This window comes from Rhinolophus hipposideros (assembly GCF_964194185.1).
Source record: "Rhinolophus hipposideros genome assembly, chromosome: 9".
Lineage (NCBI taxonomy): Eukaryota > Metazoa > Chordata > Mammalia > Chiroptera > Rhinolophidae > Rhinolophus > Rhinolophus hipposideros.
Genome location: NC_138055.1, coordinates 26,320,262 through 26,337,582, shown reverse-complemented (window position 1 = coordinate 26,337,582; position 17,321 = coordinate 26,320,262). Strand labels below are relative to the sequence as shown.

The 17,321-nt window shown below is 36.0% G+C and overlaps 1 protein-coding gene across 5 annotated transcripts in view; it reads left to right on the top strand.

Moving 5' to 3' along the window:
* LOC308502293 (protein mago nashi homolog) overlaps nt 1-16,345 on the top strand; it is a 30,543-nt gene extending 14,198 nt beyond the window's left edge. For 3 of the 5 annotated variants that reach the window (XM_081059879.1, XM_081059881.1, XM_081059880.1), the window contains exons 6-12: nt 4,776-4,890; nt 5,970-6,059; nt 6,995-7,234; nt 9,040-9,170; nt 11,308-11,411; nt 14,849-15,007; nt 15,095-16,345. In XM_081059879.1, coding sequence (XP_080916005.1) covers nt 4,776-4,890; nt 5,970-6,059; nt 6,995-7,234; nt 9,040-9,170; nt 11,308-11,411; nt 14,849-15,007; nt 15,095-15,101 — 846 coding nt within the window. In that variant the 3' untranslated portion in view covers nt 15,102-16,345. Of the gene's footprint in view, nt 1-4,773; nt 4,891-5,969; nt 6,060-6,994; nt 7,235-9,039; nt 9,171-11,307; nt 11,412-14,848; nt 15,008-15,094 lie in introns of those variants that run through there. The other 2 variants (XM_081059882.1, XR_013994021.1) reach the window with 2 other exon arrangements.
* Nucleotides 16,346-17,321: the final 976 nt, after the last annotated feature.

The following is a 17,321-nucleotide window of genomic DNA, read 5'->3' as shown; positions in this document are numbered from 1 at the left end:
TGTGCTTTGTGTTATCAAAATAAGACGGATTTGGGGGTTAATTCCTTTTAATTTGGACCTAATGATTTACATATTACCTTATCTATCTTGAAGGATTCTGTAATAGAAAAGACTCCTCTTCTTTAGGAAATGGGAGAAAATATGAATAGATAAGTTTAGAAAATTTTGCAACTTAAACATTTTTTTTTGAAGAATAAAGTTATATGTGCAATTTGTTTTCCATATTTTCTGTTTCCTGGATATCATGTTTTCATATTGATTAATGTAAGAAGCAAGGTACATTTTAAATATTTATTATTTAATAATTTATTTTTATATTGATATCTATTAATAGCTTGAATCCTTTATGGATATTACCTAGTGACTGCCTATTGAAAATTTATTTTAACATAGGGTTCTATGGCAACATCATACACTAGAAAATTCTTTCTAAAATTGTAATGTACACGATCATTTGGGATTAAATATACAGGTATCTGGGCTCCAATGTAAAAGATTCTTATTCAGTACTCTTGCATGGGGCACTGGAATCTGGAGAGTTAACCAATCTGCAATGTTAACTCTCAAATAATTCTTTTGCAGATGGTGTATAGGATACACTTTGGGAAACACTCTGGTAAAATCATGTTATTATTGAAAATAATGTGAGAACATTTTTAAAAATAATTTTTATTTTTCAATTACAGTCGACATAGAATATTATATTAGTTTCAGGTGTACAACACAGTAGTTAGATAACTTAAAAAGTATCACCTTAATAAATCTAGTACCCACTTGACATCATACATAGTTGTTATAATATTATTGACCATATTCCCTATGCTACATTTTACATTCCCATGACTATATTGTAAATGACAATTTGTACTTAATCCCTGTCCCTTTCTCATCCATCCCCTTATCCCACTCTGATCTGGCAACCATCAAAATGTTCTCTGTATCTATGAGTTTGTTTCTCTTTGTTTATTGGTTCATTTTGATTTTTAGATTCCACATAGAAGTGAAATTATATGGTATTTGTCTTTCTCTGTCGGACTTATTTCATTTAGCATAAAGCCCTCTAGGTCCATCCATGTTGCAGATCGTCAGATTTTATTCTTTTTATGGCTGAGTAATGTTCTATTATACATATGTACCACTTCTTCTTTATCCATTCATCTATTGATGGACACTTAGGTTATTTCCATATCTTGGCTATTGTAAGTAATGCTGCAATGAACACAGGGGTGCATACGGTATGTCTTTTTAAAGTAGTGTTTTGGGTTTCTTCAGATAAATACCCAGATGTGAGATCACTGGATCCTTCTTTGTCTGTTGTTACAGCTTTTATTTTAAAGCCTATTTTGTGTGGTGTAAGTATAGAGGCCCCAGCTTTGTTTGATTTATTTGTTTCCATTTTCATTAAATATCTTTTCCATCCCTTTACTTTCAGTCTCTGTGTGTCTTTTGTTCTGAAGTGAGTCTCTTGTAGGCAGCATATGTAAGGGTTTTGTTTTCTTATCCACTCAGCCACCCAGTGTCTTTTGATTGGAGTGTTTAATCCATTTACATTTCAAGTAATTGTTAATAGATACACAGTTATTGACATTTATTATTCATATTTTTTATCTCTTTTTTCTTTTTTTTTTAAAAGAAGTCCCTTTAACTTTTCTTGTACTACGGGTTTGGTGTTGGTTAGCTCCTTTAGCTTTTTCTTGTTTGGGAAGCTCTACTGTCCTTCAATTCTAAATGATAGCTTTGCTGGGTAGAGTAATCTTGGTTGTAGGTCCTTGCATTTCATCATTTGGAATCTTTTGTGCCACTCCCTTCTTGCCTGCAAAGTTTGTGTTGAGGAATCAGCTGACAGTCTGGTGGGAACTCCCTTGTAGGTAACTAACTATTTTTCTCTTGTTGCTTTAAAATTTTTCTCTTTGTTTTTAACCTTTGGCACTTAATTATGTTGTGTCTTGCTGTGGGCCTCTTTGCGTTCATCTTCTTTGGGACTCTGTGCTTCTTGGTCTGGTATGTCTATTTCCTTCACCAGGTTAGGGAAGTTTTCTGTCATTATTTCTTCAAATAGGTTTTCAATTTCTTGCTCCCTCTCTTCTTCTGGTACCCTTATGATGCAAATATTGGTACGCTTCATGTTGTTCCAGAGGCCCCTTACACTGTCCTCATTTTTTGTTTTTGATTTTTTTTTCTTTTTGCTGTTCTGATTGGATGTTTTCTGCTATCTTATTTTCCAAATCGCTGATTCAATCATCCCCTGCTTCATCTAATCTACCGTCGATTTCCTCTAATGTGTGTGTCTTCATTTCAGTTATTATATTCTTCCTTTCTGACTGGTTCTTATGTTTTCTATCTCTTTGGTGAAGTTCTCACTGAGATCATGAAACATCCTTATAACCAGTGTTTCGAACTCTGCATCTGGTAGATTACTTGCTCTCTGTTTTATTTAGTTCTTTTTCTGGTCTTTGTTCTGATCTTTCATTTGAGACATGTTTCTATGTCTCCTCATTTTGGCTACCTCCCTGTTTGTGTTTCTATGTATTAGGTAGAGCTGCTATGTCTTTTGGTCTTAGTAGGGTGGGCTTATGTAGTAGGTATCTTATGGAGCCCAGTTGTGCAGTCTACCTGGTCACCAGAGCTGGGTATTCCAGGTGTGTCTCTTGTGTGGGTTGTGTGTGCCCTCCTGTTGTAGTTGAACCTTGGTTGCTGTTTGCACATCAGGGGGAAGGATTGACTCTCAGGCTGATTGTTTATGAGGACTCACTGTAACTACTGTAAAGGAGCTGTTGTGCAAGGGCTGACCCTATGGAGCAGGATTCACTTTAGCAGGGCTCTGGTGCCTGCTGAGTCCACCCTTTGGACATGTTTTTTTTTTTGGAGGTGGTTGGGTAGTGTTCTGGTGTGATCTGAAGATGGGCATTGGGTGTATTGGTTCTGGGGTCTCTTGGGAGGGTCTGTATTGCAGGCTAAGTTCAGCTGCTTACTGTGTCCTCTCTATGGCTCCTTGGTATGAGCTAAAAATTGATCTGCAGATGGTTTCCACTTGCGCTGAGCTTGATGGTGACTGGGAAAGGCTCTGTTGCAAACTGAGGCTGGCTGCTGCTAGTGCCAAGCTTAGGGCTGCTTAGCAAGTGGTACAGGGCATGCCAAGGCTAGATGCTGCTTGTTTGGGGTTTGTGAGCCTTTGAGAGATTTTAGGAAAGTCCTCAGCATGAGCCAAGACAAGCCATTAGTATGGAAAAGTCATTGAAAGTGGCTTGGGTGGTTCCAAAAGTTGGGTGGAGCAGGGTTTCGGGGAATCACCAGGGTGGGATGAATGGTGTCAGCCACGTTGATGGAGACTCAGATATGGCACCTGACTGCACGTGCATACTGGGAGGAGAAAGGGCTCAACAAAGGAATAATGGCTTCTTCCAGCACTTCTGTCTATGAGAAAGCTGCCCCTCCAGTCTTTGACCTGAAGCCGACAATTTAGTTCCTCCCCATATGTCCCTGCTGCCTTTTGAGCTGCTGTCCTAGTGTTGGAGCTCAGAGCAAGTGAGTCCATGCATGGGTCCTTTAAGAGGAATGCCTGGTACTCCAGCCAACCTCCGTCTCACTCAGCCATAATCTCCACTGGTTTTCATGGCCAGAAATTTTGGGGACTTCTTTTCCTGGCACTAGAAATGTGGACTGGGGAGTCTGGTGTGGGGCTGGGACCCCTTGCTCCTCAGGGAGGACCTCCACAGCCAGGATATCCCTCCCAATATTTAATGGTCACATGCAGTTGTGGGGCAGCTCATTTAGTGTCTCTGCCCCTTTTTCCAGTCTTGATGTGCCTTCTTCTGTATATCCTTAATTATATGACTTCTGTCCAGCTAGATGTCAGGCAATTCTCAATAATGGTTTATCTGTAGTTTAACTGTAATTTTGATGTGGTTGTGAGAGGAGGCAGACACAGCTTTTACCTACTATCTTGTCTGGAACTGAGAACTCTTTAATGTTTTTGTGTAGATCTGAATGTGAATATTGTTTTTTTAAGCCAAAGTATTTATATTTTTTCAGAATTTCAAAAATGTAGAATTTTGTTTTTTGAATAAATAATTTTAAAGGTGTTTCAGTTATTTGGCCTAACATTTGTATATGTATGTTAAACATTTTGAGCTAGATTGCCTAGGTGAATAGGACCCAGTCTATTCAATCTATTAGTACATTAAAAACAAAATTACTGGGCCAGCCCGGTGGCTCAGGTGGTTGGAGCGCTGTGCTCCTAATGCCAAGATCGCTGATTTGATTCCCACATGGGCCAGTGAGCTGTGCCCTCTTCAGCTAAGATTGTGAACAACAGCTCTCCCTGGAGCTGGGCTGCCGTGGGCTGCCGTGGGCTGCATGAGCGGAGAGCTGCTGTGAACTGCTGTGAGCTGACGACCAACTGCCTCAGCCAGGAGGAGTGCAAGGCTCATAATAAATACCAGCATGGGCCAGGGAGCTGTGTCCTACACAACAGCCCGAGAAACAACAGCTTGAACTGGAGTGGGGGAGAGGCGGAAAAAGGGGGAAAAATTTCTTTCTGTTTCCTAATAACCATAGCAGTAATCTTACATACATTTCTTATATAAATCAGTCTCAGTCTATCTGCTTTAGGCACTTGAAGTAGTTAATAAACACACACCCACATCACAGACAGACATACACACATACCTCTCATTTCTGGTATGTTCCTATAGACTGACATTTTAAATTTTCTTTAGAAATCATCCCAATGCAAAAATTTTAATGCAAAACATCTTTCTCTTTGTATTCTAGAGATGAGTGATCAAGAAGTAGTTTATTCAACCCCGAGATTTCTTCAGTCTTCTTCAGAGTCACAAAACAGATTAAGGCCTGGTGGTACTCAAATGCCTGAGAAAAGTGATGACAAAGGTATGTTTTAAGCATCTAGATTTACCTGTCTCTTATGGATTGTCACACTCTTAAACTTTGAAAAAAAATTCCTATTTATACTTCAGGTTCTCAGATGGTAATAAAAAAACCATAATTGGCATAGTAGTGCAAGTCTTTTTTATTTTAATTTTTCTAAGTTTGTGAGTGTGGAGAAAATAATGCATTATTTTAAATTGGAGAAGATAACAGAATGTTTTCATTCAAATTGGGTCGGAGGAATTTTTGAAGCTTTTAAAAGTAAAGAACAAACTAGAGACTCAAGAAAACACTACATTTCCTAGAGAAATAAAAGTCTTACAGAATGTTTAAGAGATGAAAAATGCATTTTTATTTAGACAAAAGATATTTTAGGTGTCTTAAATATTTTCTGATGCTTAATGGCAATAAAGCTGCAAAATGTTCAAATCAAAAGGGACATTCTAATTTTCTGTTCTCTCTCTCTACTTTCAAATATTGTCACAAAATCTAAATTGAGAATAACTTTTATAGTTTTAATTTAGTGATAATAAGAGATACAGCTTTTATATACCGAGGACACCCAAATGTAGGAGGATAAATATAGCATTGTCTAGAGAAAAATAGAATTGATGAGAAAGAAAGGAAAGTCGATTTCTTGAAACATCTTTCAGGATGGACCCCAATCACATTTGCAACTTCAGAATATCCACTGTTGGCTACCAATGTCTCAAGAATAGTAACTGTTTTTTGTTTCCTCTCCATTACTGGTTGTGATCATAGCAAGGAGTACCCACGTCAGTGTGGATTCTTTTAAATATGCGTTGTGCCTATTGTGCTCTGCTTTTGTAAGGGATGCATGTACTTTTGAAATCCTATAGAACTGTTCTTGTGTAGGATTTCTACAATGGGTATATGTCAGAGCTCTGAAACTTTAAAACTGTAATTACTATATCACAAATTTAAATCAATGTGTATGATATAATTTTGCAAAAATTTTTAGAGAACATTTGTCTCTTAGTTGCAAATAGTATTCAAGGTGAAGGTTAGTAATGGGCTAAGCTATATCCCTGATGATTATTTTCTTTCTTCTTTATTTAAAGAGTTTTCAGTACCCTGGCATCTCATTTCAAGGACTCTAGGGATCCTCTGTTTACTTCTATTGATGACAGTTATCGTGCTGGGGACAATGAGTGAGTAATTGAAATACATCCTTCTGTCTGAGTCATAGCACTAACCACTAATTTTTTAGGTATTAACCATGTACCATCAATTGTTTCCTGGCTATAATTAGGGAATCTCCCAGATGGCTCTTTCTTGGTGAGTTTTCGTGACATATCCCAGTGTGATTTTCACTTTGCTTTCCTATTCCAGTGACTCTGCAGCTGTAATGAGCTGCCTCATTTTGTATAACATGTGGCAATATTCCTTTTGATATAGGACTTAGTAATATTCTGCCTTTGGAGTTTAGATCATTGTGAATCTTAGACATACATTCTTTGAGACAAAACTTTTCACAAGAACTTGTGGCTTTCTCTTGATTTTTCTAAGAATACAATGAAGAAGTGGTTTAGTAAAAAGAGTGGTTCTTTAATCGATGTTAGAATCTTGAATTCATCAACTTTTAGCTTTTATTTGAATTCCTTGATATCTTTAGAGAAAGTCACTACTATGTTACACTCAGATAAAATGCCATATTTATATTTTCATCTTTTCTCCTATGGATATTCTATTTAATAATAATGGTGCTATTTCTTCATGTTTCTTAGTGTAGATTTTCATACTCATAAGATGCGTTGCTAAATATTGACTGACTGGTTTTTACTTTGTTTCCTATTTGTAAATAATGTGCTAATTATTAAGAAGAAATTAAATTGAATAGTTAGGTGTTGCCATCTATAATTTTATTCAGAAACCTTATTTTATTTATTGTACACTTAAGTTGCTAGTGGCAAGAGGTTTGACATTTCATTTTTTAGTCAATTTATTGAGGTGTTACTTTTTAAATGTCAAATTGCTAATTAAAGTAATGAAATGGGTTGTTAAAGTGAGATTTTTTCTCTTTTGAATTGCAACATTTAAGTATTATGAGTACATTTTTGTATTATGTTTATTCTATTAATTTTAGTTTTTCAGTATACTCAAGAAAAACATCGACAGGATGAAATTCTACAGAACCTCAGACGAAAGTACCACAATATGCAAAATGACAGCTACTTAAAAGAGCAACTTTTGACAAATAAGACTTTAGAATATGATAGTCTCAAAAATAAAACCGTTCAGTGTAAAAAGGAACTGGACTTACTCTTAACAGAAAAGGACAAATGCTGTACAATAAAGATGTTTTCAAAATCTTTGCAAAATACAGGTATGGAGAAAATCTTTAATGAGAGAGTGCATTGTTTTTCGTTATTTCTTCTGCAGAAGCTTCAAAGCTAACAACAGGCTTTTGATATATGTAATGATATAGGTCTACTGGGAAACTTTAATTTGTGCCTCTTAGATATATTATGAGTATTTGGGTTTGCTTGTTTCAAATATGGGATTGAGACTCCAGGAGCAAGTTTGGATTAGTAGAACTCTGTATTTCCCCAGGCTCAGTGGCAGTCCTTTCATTCCTATTGCTCCCAGAAGGTGAACTATTAGGTTGGTGCAAAAGTAATTGCAGTTTAAAAGGTTAAAAATGCGTAATCGCAAAAACCGCAATTACTTTTGCACCAACCTAATAGTATGTCAACTCCCCTGGAAATTCAGATCATTTTGGATTTGTGGGAAAATTAATCCCTTCTACTTTGTTACTGACATAAAATATGGAGGCTATCAATAAAAATATACTTAGGCTGAAATGAGCACAAGAACTTTTATTTGGATGCTGTTGTAAAGATAATTGTGAGTGTGAGTGTGTGTGTGTGTGTGTGTGTGTGTGTGTGTGTTTCCATTCTGCCTTCACTTCAGGTATTTGGTCTGTTTGTAATCAGTGTATACTCCCTGTAGTACGTCTGTAAGACTTACCATAGTGTTGGTATACGTGCACCTCTGTGTGATGATACCATTAAAAATATCCAAGAGATAAAAATATTAAATCTCATACAATAAAACTCTGTTATCATGCATAACAATGCAGTGCATTGACCTGGTTCTCAACCACTACTAAATATTTGTTTAGGACTTAGAGTTTACAAAGAGCTTTTGCATATTTAACCTCATTTAGGCATGGTAATTAGTAGAAATTACTGTTTCTATTATTAAGCATCAACAATATTTTTCATATCTGGTATATTATAAAATATATAAGAGAAAAAAGAAAAAAATCCAAACAATCATGTTTTTTTTAGAAGGCATTTCAGAAATTTTTTTTGAATTTTATAATTTTTAAGCAGCTTATTTAGGTATTAATAATATACAAAAAACTGCACATATTTAATGTATACAGTTTGATGTTTTTGAACATATACATACACTTGTGAAACCATCCACAGTTAAGATAATAGCAATAGCTATCACCTCCAAAAGTTTCTTCATGTCCCTTGTTTCTTTTTCGTGGTAAGAACACTTAACACGCCATAAATCCTCTTACCAAGTTTTTAAGTGCACAATGCAGTATTGTTAACAATAGAAACATCACAGCCAGTGAGCAACTACCCATTTCCGCCTCCTACTTGCCCTTGGTAACCACCATACTACTTTCTGTTTCTTTGAGTTTGACTATTTTATATACTTTATGTAAGTGGAATCATGCAGTACTTGTCCTGTGACTGGCTTATTTCACGTAGCGTATTGTCCTCGAGGTCCATCCATGTTGTTGCATATGGCAGGATTTCCTTTTTACAACTGAACAGGCATTCCATGTATATATCACAGTTTCTTTATCCATTCATCCCTCAATGACTCTTTGGGTTGTTTCCATATCGTGGCTATTGTGAATAATGCTACAATGAACATGACAGAGCAGATATCTCTTGGCATTCTATTAGGTTGGTGCAAAAGTGATTGCGGTTTTTGCAATTATTTTTAACCTTTTAAAACACAATTACTTTTGCACCAACCTTGATAGAATCTTGATAAACCTCATATTATCACTACTGATAGCTATTAAAGGCTGATAAATATATTGCTCTGCTTAATAGAATGACAGATAACAAGAAGTTTAATGTTTCATCTTATGTATTATAGACAAACTCTTTGAAGAATGTGGAATAAACTCTTATTATTTTACCGCTGAAAGTAAAACCTGGACGGAATGTAAACAGATTTGCCGGAATTGTGGGTTATCTCTTCTGAAGATAGATGATGCAGATGAACGGGTATCATGGACGGTTACATTCCCTTTTATTCTCTTAGATTCTGACTCGCACCCTTGGACCCAAAATATTAAGGACAGTGGGGAGTCTAGAAAGAGGGACCTTCAGTTATTCTTCGTGTTGTGTCTGTTGAGTGAGCAAAAATCGTATAGTTAGATTCTCCCAGGAGACTCCCTGTTAAGAGGCACATGATCTTGCTATTTACTAAGTATACAATACATATTTTCTATCATGATGACCATTATTATTTACAAAAGGGAAACCCCTTTGAGGATGCAGTTTGAGTCTTTGCAGTCATCTCCCTTTCCAAGGAATCTTCAGGAAAACCACTCACAGAGAAGTATGCCTTTCTTGTGATGTAATACTTATCCATTTGATAAATACACCTGGAATGAGTAGTTATCTGTACCAACAAGGTGGCAACTAAGAGCCAAGAGCAATGTGGTTTAGTAGTTATTGCAAGGAGTACAGGAGCCAGACGGCCTGCGACCAGTTCCAGCTCTGGCACTTATTAGCCGGGTGACCCTTGGTAAATTACTTAACCTCTCCGGGCCTCAGCTTTCCCATCTGTATAATGGAGATAATAATGAGAAACTTAAAACTGATAACCGTTTTACAAATTGTCTTCATGGTGTTTTTCATTGCATCTTCAGGTAACATTTACTAGATCAATATTCTTGTATGCTATATCAAAATTATATCTTTCAAAAAAAACTGTGAAAAGAAAATACAGTAACACAATATCAAAAGTATCTTTTAAATTTATTGCTAATAAGTACTACCCATATACACACAATGTGTTTTTACAGGGAAATGTTTGCAAAAATCAGCCGTGAAACCTGCGTTTATCGTTTAGGAAAACAACACAAAATTTATATGCAAATCTAATATGTAGGTGTTTTAAATTATAATACAGAAGAATTTATGATGTCAAGTCATAAAATATTTTCTACATTTGATGCAGTAAAATACAGTTAAATTTAAATCTATATTTTAAAACACATTGAGTCATTTAATCAGATATTATGTAATATGTCACTTTGATATATTTTTGGACTAGTAAATATTTCCAAATACTGCCCCTTTTTCCTTTACTCCTTCCAAGTACTAAACTACAGCAAGGCTTTCTCTTATGAGGCTGGAGTCTCTACTGTACACCTCCCCACATACAGTTGTTATTTAAATAAATTTGTTTTGAAGATTCCTTCTTTCACTTAAGAATATATAATAATTCTTTTACTATATCCTTAAATATTTTGGGGGGACATGATTTTGAATCAGTTCATGAAGTATCATAAAGTATTTAACAAGTCTCCTATTGTTAGATATTTAGATTATAATTTTTTTCCATGTTTTAAATAATCTATGACACTAGCAGCCATTTTTTTTACATTCATACACTTTAATACTCAGCCACATCAAACTTTAATTCTATGTTTAAGCAAAATAATTTTACAGATAACTTTCTTCTTGCCTCCATTTAGAATACCCTTTTCAACAAATACTTTCACAAATCAAAATTTATCAGTAAGTTATCTCTTTATAATTATTAAATGCTTTGTCAAATTGGCAAAATTATAGGCCTTTTCAGTTTTGGTTCATCAGTGTTGAATATGTATGCATCCTATTAAAAAGAGAATATTCATAAAAATAAAATATTTTACAGGTTGAATTATTTGAAATTCTGAATTTCAAAATTAAACCTTGTATACAATTAGAACTCTAAACTTTTAATTTTAATTAATTTCTTGTTTTTATCAGACTACATTTTGATGCTTTAAATTTAATAACTTCTGCCTTGCAAATTTTAAGTACATTTACGTCTATAAATTTTTTTTTATTATTATTAGTTTCAGGTGCACAAGACAAGGTAATACTTAGATGTTCATCATTTATATCCCTCACACTGTAGCAGCCATTTTTGACAAAAATAAATAATCTAGTAGAAGGGAATTATGTTGGAAAATGAAAATACAGGGATTGAGGGGAGAGAGGGTTTTCTAAGAAGGAGGAATGCAGGATGATGTGGAGAGTAGCAGAATACTTGCCATAGAAACAGCTGGCCGCTTTACCTGTCCTTTTCTTCATTCATCTAAGAGATGGGAATTTAGGCACATGATGTGTTTTGATTCCTTTATAGACTTTCCTGCAACCCGAGATTAATAGAAATATGTACTGGATTGGATTATCATATAATGCAGGAAAAAGGAAATGGGAATGGATTGACAATGGCACATCTGGACTGTAAGTCTCTGGAATGCATTCAAACTAACATTGGTGTTGGGGTTGGAAGCATTGTATCTAAAAAGTTTCTTCTCTCATTTCACACAGCGTAACTCATTTTCAAATAGAGGTTATTGGTAAGAATAAGGATGGTTAAGAAAGTGTTTTAGGAAGTATAGTTAAAAAAGAAGGGAGGTGTCATACAGAGTTATTAATAATAATAAAAATATAATATTAACCCATGCTCAAAAGTATGTGTGTTATGAGGTACACAGAAATGAAACAAAATCATAAAGTTATATGAAGAAGTGATTGGATCATCCTGCCTCAGCCACAGTGATCCCTCCTGTAGCCACAAAGTATTTTGAGTATCCCCAAAATTCATTTGAAAAGCCTTTATTGTATTAGTTTACACATATGTTTATAAATATTTGTAAATATAAATATATGTGAGTATACACACACACACACACATCCGCACTATCGTCCTTCTGTTTTGAAGTGCAGTATTTTGTGAACTCTTGGGTTTACATTAAGTTATAATCTGCTGTTAAACTGTTCAATATTTTTGAAATCTTAACTATTATATTTTTATGTCTAGGAATTCTGTTTTATGTTTTCAAATCTCCTTGCTAATTACTCATATTTTCAAGCTGTCTTTTATTTCTTTAAAGATAGTAAACATACTTCATTTATATTTGATATGTGATAATTCTAATATTTGAAGTTTTGTGGGTCTAATCTATTGTTTCTGGCGGCTTTTGTACACATTTTCTTTTTGTGTTTAGTGATTTGTTTTTTTCTTTTTGAATTGCTGTGGAAATTGAGAACTGAGATGCTGGTGGCTTCCTCAAGAAAGAATTTGCTTTTGTTGGATACCTTGGGGTACTATAAATCTGGGCCACTTTACATTCTAAATTTGGGCCCTGTAAGTAGTGTAGTTCTGAGCTGTAAACCTGCAAAAGATGTTATGTAGGAAATTCCCTTGATGTAATCGTAGCCTATGAATACAGTCTGAGACAAACTATATCAGAGGTCGCAGAACAGAAAGGCTCATGGGTCAAAGTAAGATGCTCGAATTGCATGGTTAATTCAATAATTTCAAACACAATGCACTATGCAAAGGGGAAGAAATGGGATTGCTTATCACACTGGGATGGATGGGATGGGATAGGTTGTCACACTTAGGATAAGGTGCATGTGAGTGAAAGGATCACCTGAGTCGTGGGTTACACAGTCTTCATGCAGAACCCTTCCTTGATGATGGCGGGGTTTCCAGGACCAGACTTGACGTTTGAGTAAGGGGGCCCAACAGATGGAAGGCTCTTGTGGCTAACACATACACTTTCTGTATTGGGAAATGCAGGAGCATGGCAGCCTGGCCACAGCGTCAGCTTCTGAGTAACCCCATGAGCAGCCGTAGGTTTTATTTGTGTTTCTTCGGCAAAGGGCCAAAATGAGTGTCACCAAAGAGTAGCAAACTTAAGACCTCATGAATGTTGGGTATCTATGTGCATCATTGTGGGGACAGAGCCCAAGAGAGCAGTTTCCAGGTTCTCAGCCTCATGTGGAGGGGTGCTGGCTCGGATAGTAGATGGCCATCAGCTGTGGCTGGTTGGCCGTCAGCTGTGGCCACTGAGCCCTTGGCCACTGATATAACTGCCGCGGCTACGGAGGGGAGTGGAGGAGAGTGAAGGAGGAGACTGAAGGAGAGTCAAGGAGAGTCGGTCGGTTGGCAGCAAAGCGGACAGCAGGTCACACATTGTGTGAACCCAGCCTCCATTCAGACCATAGTGGTATGACTTCCCTACCAATGGCTCCGTGGGTGTTCCTTTTTGGCCTCACCATATCCTGCGTTCTTATGTGGAGAGCGGGAGCTGAGACCCCGCCAGACGCCCCGCGTGACAATCATGTATATTTTGTGTATGATATTTAGTGCCTACTTGGTTCTTCCTTTTTTCTGTTAAGCATACAGATGCCCCATGTGGGGACAAAGCCCCAAAAAGCAGTTTCCAGGCTCTCGGCCCCACAAAGAAAGGTGCTGGCTCGGGTAGTAAATGGCCATCAACTGTGATCAGATGGCCATCAGCTGTGGCTAGTTGGCCGTCAGCTGTAACCCATAAGCCATTGGCCACTAATATAACGGTTGTGGCTACACTAGCAGAAGGAATGGGGGCTAGCAAGAGCGGATTGCAGAGAGGCGGATGCCGCCGGTGAGAATAGTGATATGACTCCCCTACTTATTGCTCCGTGGGTGTTCCTTTTTGGCCTCACCATGTCCTGCGTTCTTATGTGGGGAGTGGGAGCAGAGACCCCGCCGGACGCCCCGCACAACAAATGGCGCAGCGAGCAGGGTCCCCTGCGCGACACCCTGCTTACTGTATCTATACTAAACATGTCTCCTGGTTACAAATTTACTTACCCATACTTAACATATCTTATGCTTTCTGCAGATGAATGGAAAGACACTTAGTTTCATTTATCTTCCTGATTTGTTTCTCTTTTTTTCCCCTGTAGCAGATTTGAACATTCTTACTTAATGCAGCAAATGCAAATTACCTGAGGGATGGTTTGTAATTTTGGATTCTTGGATGGTATCTGCTTAAATCCAAGGTTCAAGACAGTTCTTAGGTGGTTTATGGTGAAGATATATCCTTTTGGCATCACAACTCTGTACACAGAGCACACAGCCTGTCTTCTATTTAGAATCGTGGGTAGGACTCCTTATTCAGCCTACTACATCAATTAAGGGGAAAACTGGCTTCAGTGCTTTACTAATCTTACTGGTTTCCCACCTTTATTTAACACTCAGCCCAAGTTATGAATCTGCTTCTTGCCAGTTCATAAATTTATTCAAGAAGTTTAAATTTTTTCTTAAATTAGCATTTATAATTATTTTCAATAGGAAGATAGGTCTAGCACCTAATCTACCACTTTGCTGAAATAGGAGTCCTGCTTTTAGGTATTTTTCAATGAATTGTTATGTTTTAGCTAATAACTATTAGTTATGGGATAGGGAAGGAAAAGAAACAAAACAAAAACATCAATTAACCTCACTTCTGACTATGTTCCAATTCTGTTTTTTTGTCCTTAAAATATACACACATGAGACAGGTTTTCTGTGACAGAAATTCACTTCTTTTTAATTTGTTACATTTTTGGGAAAAATTAACGTAAGAAAGCAGGTTTGCCATATCACAATCCCATATCAATATTACAAGGTAATTTTGCTTCTGATCAAAATTCCCACTATGGAATAAAATGGGAGATTATGTGTGTGATTCAAAGACTGTGATTCTAGTAGTTAATGGGCTAAGAGCGAAAGAAAATTTTTAGTGAAGTTATGATTAACATTTTCATATTCCAGTTCTTTAGGGAACAGACTTAAAAACTTATGATTTATGTTCTTGTAAGCTTCAGAATTGAACAGTTGACCATGTATACTTTCTGTTCCACAGTGATCTTAAAATATGGAATTTTCCTTCTGGGATAGGAAAATGTGCACTTTTAAGCTCAACAAGACTAATAGATATTGATTGCACTAACACCTACAATTGTATCTGTGAGAAGAGAATTGATTGCATTGTGTCTGGTTTAATAGAGACTAAGGAGAAAAGGTGAAAATGGAATTTTGTCTTTTGGTTTGTTTGTTTATTTCCTGTAATAATTTGTGGTTACTTACAAAATAATGTTTTTGACTGCAGGCCTTAGTCAATTGTGGAAACAGAGATAAGCTGGAAGAGGAAGAAAATGATCTTTTGGACTATGATTTGAGAGATCAGATGCCATCTGTCTTCTTGGGGAAGAGGGACAATTTTGTCTTTGGAGAGCAGTTACCCCTCTCTTTAATGGGCCTGAGGAATTATTCGTTCTTTCTATTTTCCTGTACTACACGCAGAGCCAACTAGAAAACTCGTAAATACTTGGATCTTGTCCTTATCTATAGGCTCAATTATTTCAATATCCTCTGGTTTTGAGAGATAGCACAGTTGAGAAATAAAAAAAAAATAGTTATCTTTGCCCCCATCTTGATGCTTACCTTTCATATTTAAAAAAATTATTTTGCTATGATTTCAAACTGACTGCATGGTTGAAATAATAGTACAAGGAATTGTTATATAACCTTTACCTGAGTTACCATTTGTTTATATTTTGTTCTATCTGTGCTTTATAGTCTCTCTGTCTCTCTCTCTCTCTCTCCCTCCCCCTCCTTCCCTCCCTCCCCTGATCCATTTGATAAAAAATTGGGAACATTATGTGCCTTTGTCTAAACATTTTACAAGAGCAAAGTCTTTGTCTTGTATAACCATAGTGCAATTGTCAAAATCAAGAAATTTAGCATTGATACAGTGCTGTGCTTTCATCCATAGTCCATGCTAAATTTTGTCAACTGTCTCGATAATGTCCTTTATAGGTGTTTTTCCTCCAATGTTCACTATGATTTATTTAGTTGTGATGTCTTTTTAGTTTTCTTTAATCTGGGACAATTCTTCAGGCTTTCTTTATCTGTCTTGACCTTAACATTTAAAAAATCAACTTTATTCAATTATACTTTACATGCAATAAAATGCATTATTTTAAGTCATGAGGTGAATGGGTCTTTAACAAATGTATACACCTCTTAAATCCAGATACGGAACATTTGCTTCACCTCCAAAACTTCCTTTCTGTCTCTCCACCCACTTGGCCCAGGCTACCAGTGATATGCTTTCTGTCACTACAGATTAGTTTTGCCTAGAATTTCATGTCATGCCCTCTTTTGTATTTGGTTTCCTTTCGCTCAGGATATTTCTGAAGTTAATCCATGTTGTTTGGTGTATCAGTATTTCATTCTTTTTGTTATTGAGTAGTATTCCATTGTATGGATCCACCACAATTTGTTTATTCATTCTCCTATGGACACTTGATGTATTCCTAATTTTTGGCTATTATGAATAAACATGTTGTGAACATTTACATGCAAGCCACTGTGTGGACATGTGTTTTCATTTCTTTTTATTAAATGCCTAAGAGTTTGATTGCTGAGTCCTGTGGTAAGTGCATGTTCAATTTTATAAGAAACTTCTAGATTGTTTTCCAATGTGGTCGCATCCTTTACTCTTTGAATAGCAACATCTGAGAGTTCCAGTTTCTCCACATCGTTGCCATTCTTTGATATTGTCAGTCTTTAAATTTTAGCTACAGTGGTGGGTGTGTAGTGGTATCTCATTGTGCTTTTTAATTTGCATTTCCCTAAACACTAATGACATTGAGCATCTTTTCATGTGTTTACTGCCATTCAGATAGCTTCTAATCTGAAGCATCTGTTCAATATTTTGCCCACATTTTTTTTTTTTTTGTAAATTGACATCATATCTATCATCTTATTAATTTACTTATTTCCAGTACTTTTTTTTTTTGTAGATTTTTTTTCTATGCTTTTTTGGTGCTGGTTAGGACCTCCAGTATAATGTTGAAGACAAGTGATGATAGCAGGCATCCTTGCCTTGTTCCCAAGCTTACAAAGAAAAGTATTTAGTGTTTCACTATCATATATGAGGTTAACTGTAGATTTTTTTTTTGGTAGATCCTCTTTATCATGTTTAGAAAATTCCCTTCTTTAGCTGTCTATTGAGAGTTTTATGAAAGGGAGTTAAATTTTCTTATGCAATTTCTCTGTCTATGTCTATTATGATGATTATATTGATTTTTCTCTTTTAGTCACTTCATATGGTGAATTGCATCAATTGATTTTTGAATGTTAAATAGAACTTGCACTACTTGGATAAATCCCATTTGGTCATGATGTATTTATTATCCTTTTTTATCATTGCTGGATTTGCTTGGGTAATTTTTTGTTAAGGATTTTTGTGTATATATTCATGAGGGATATTGGTCTGTTATTTTCTTTTATTTAAATCTTTTTTTATGGTGTTGGGGAAATACTGGCCT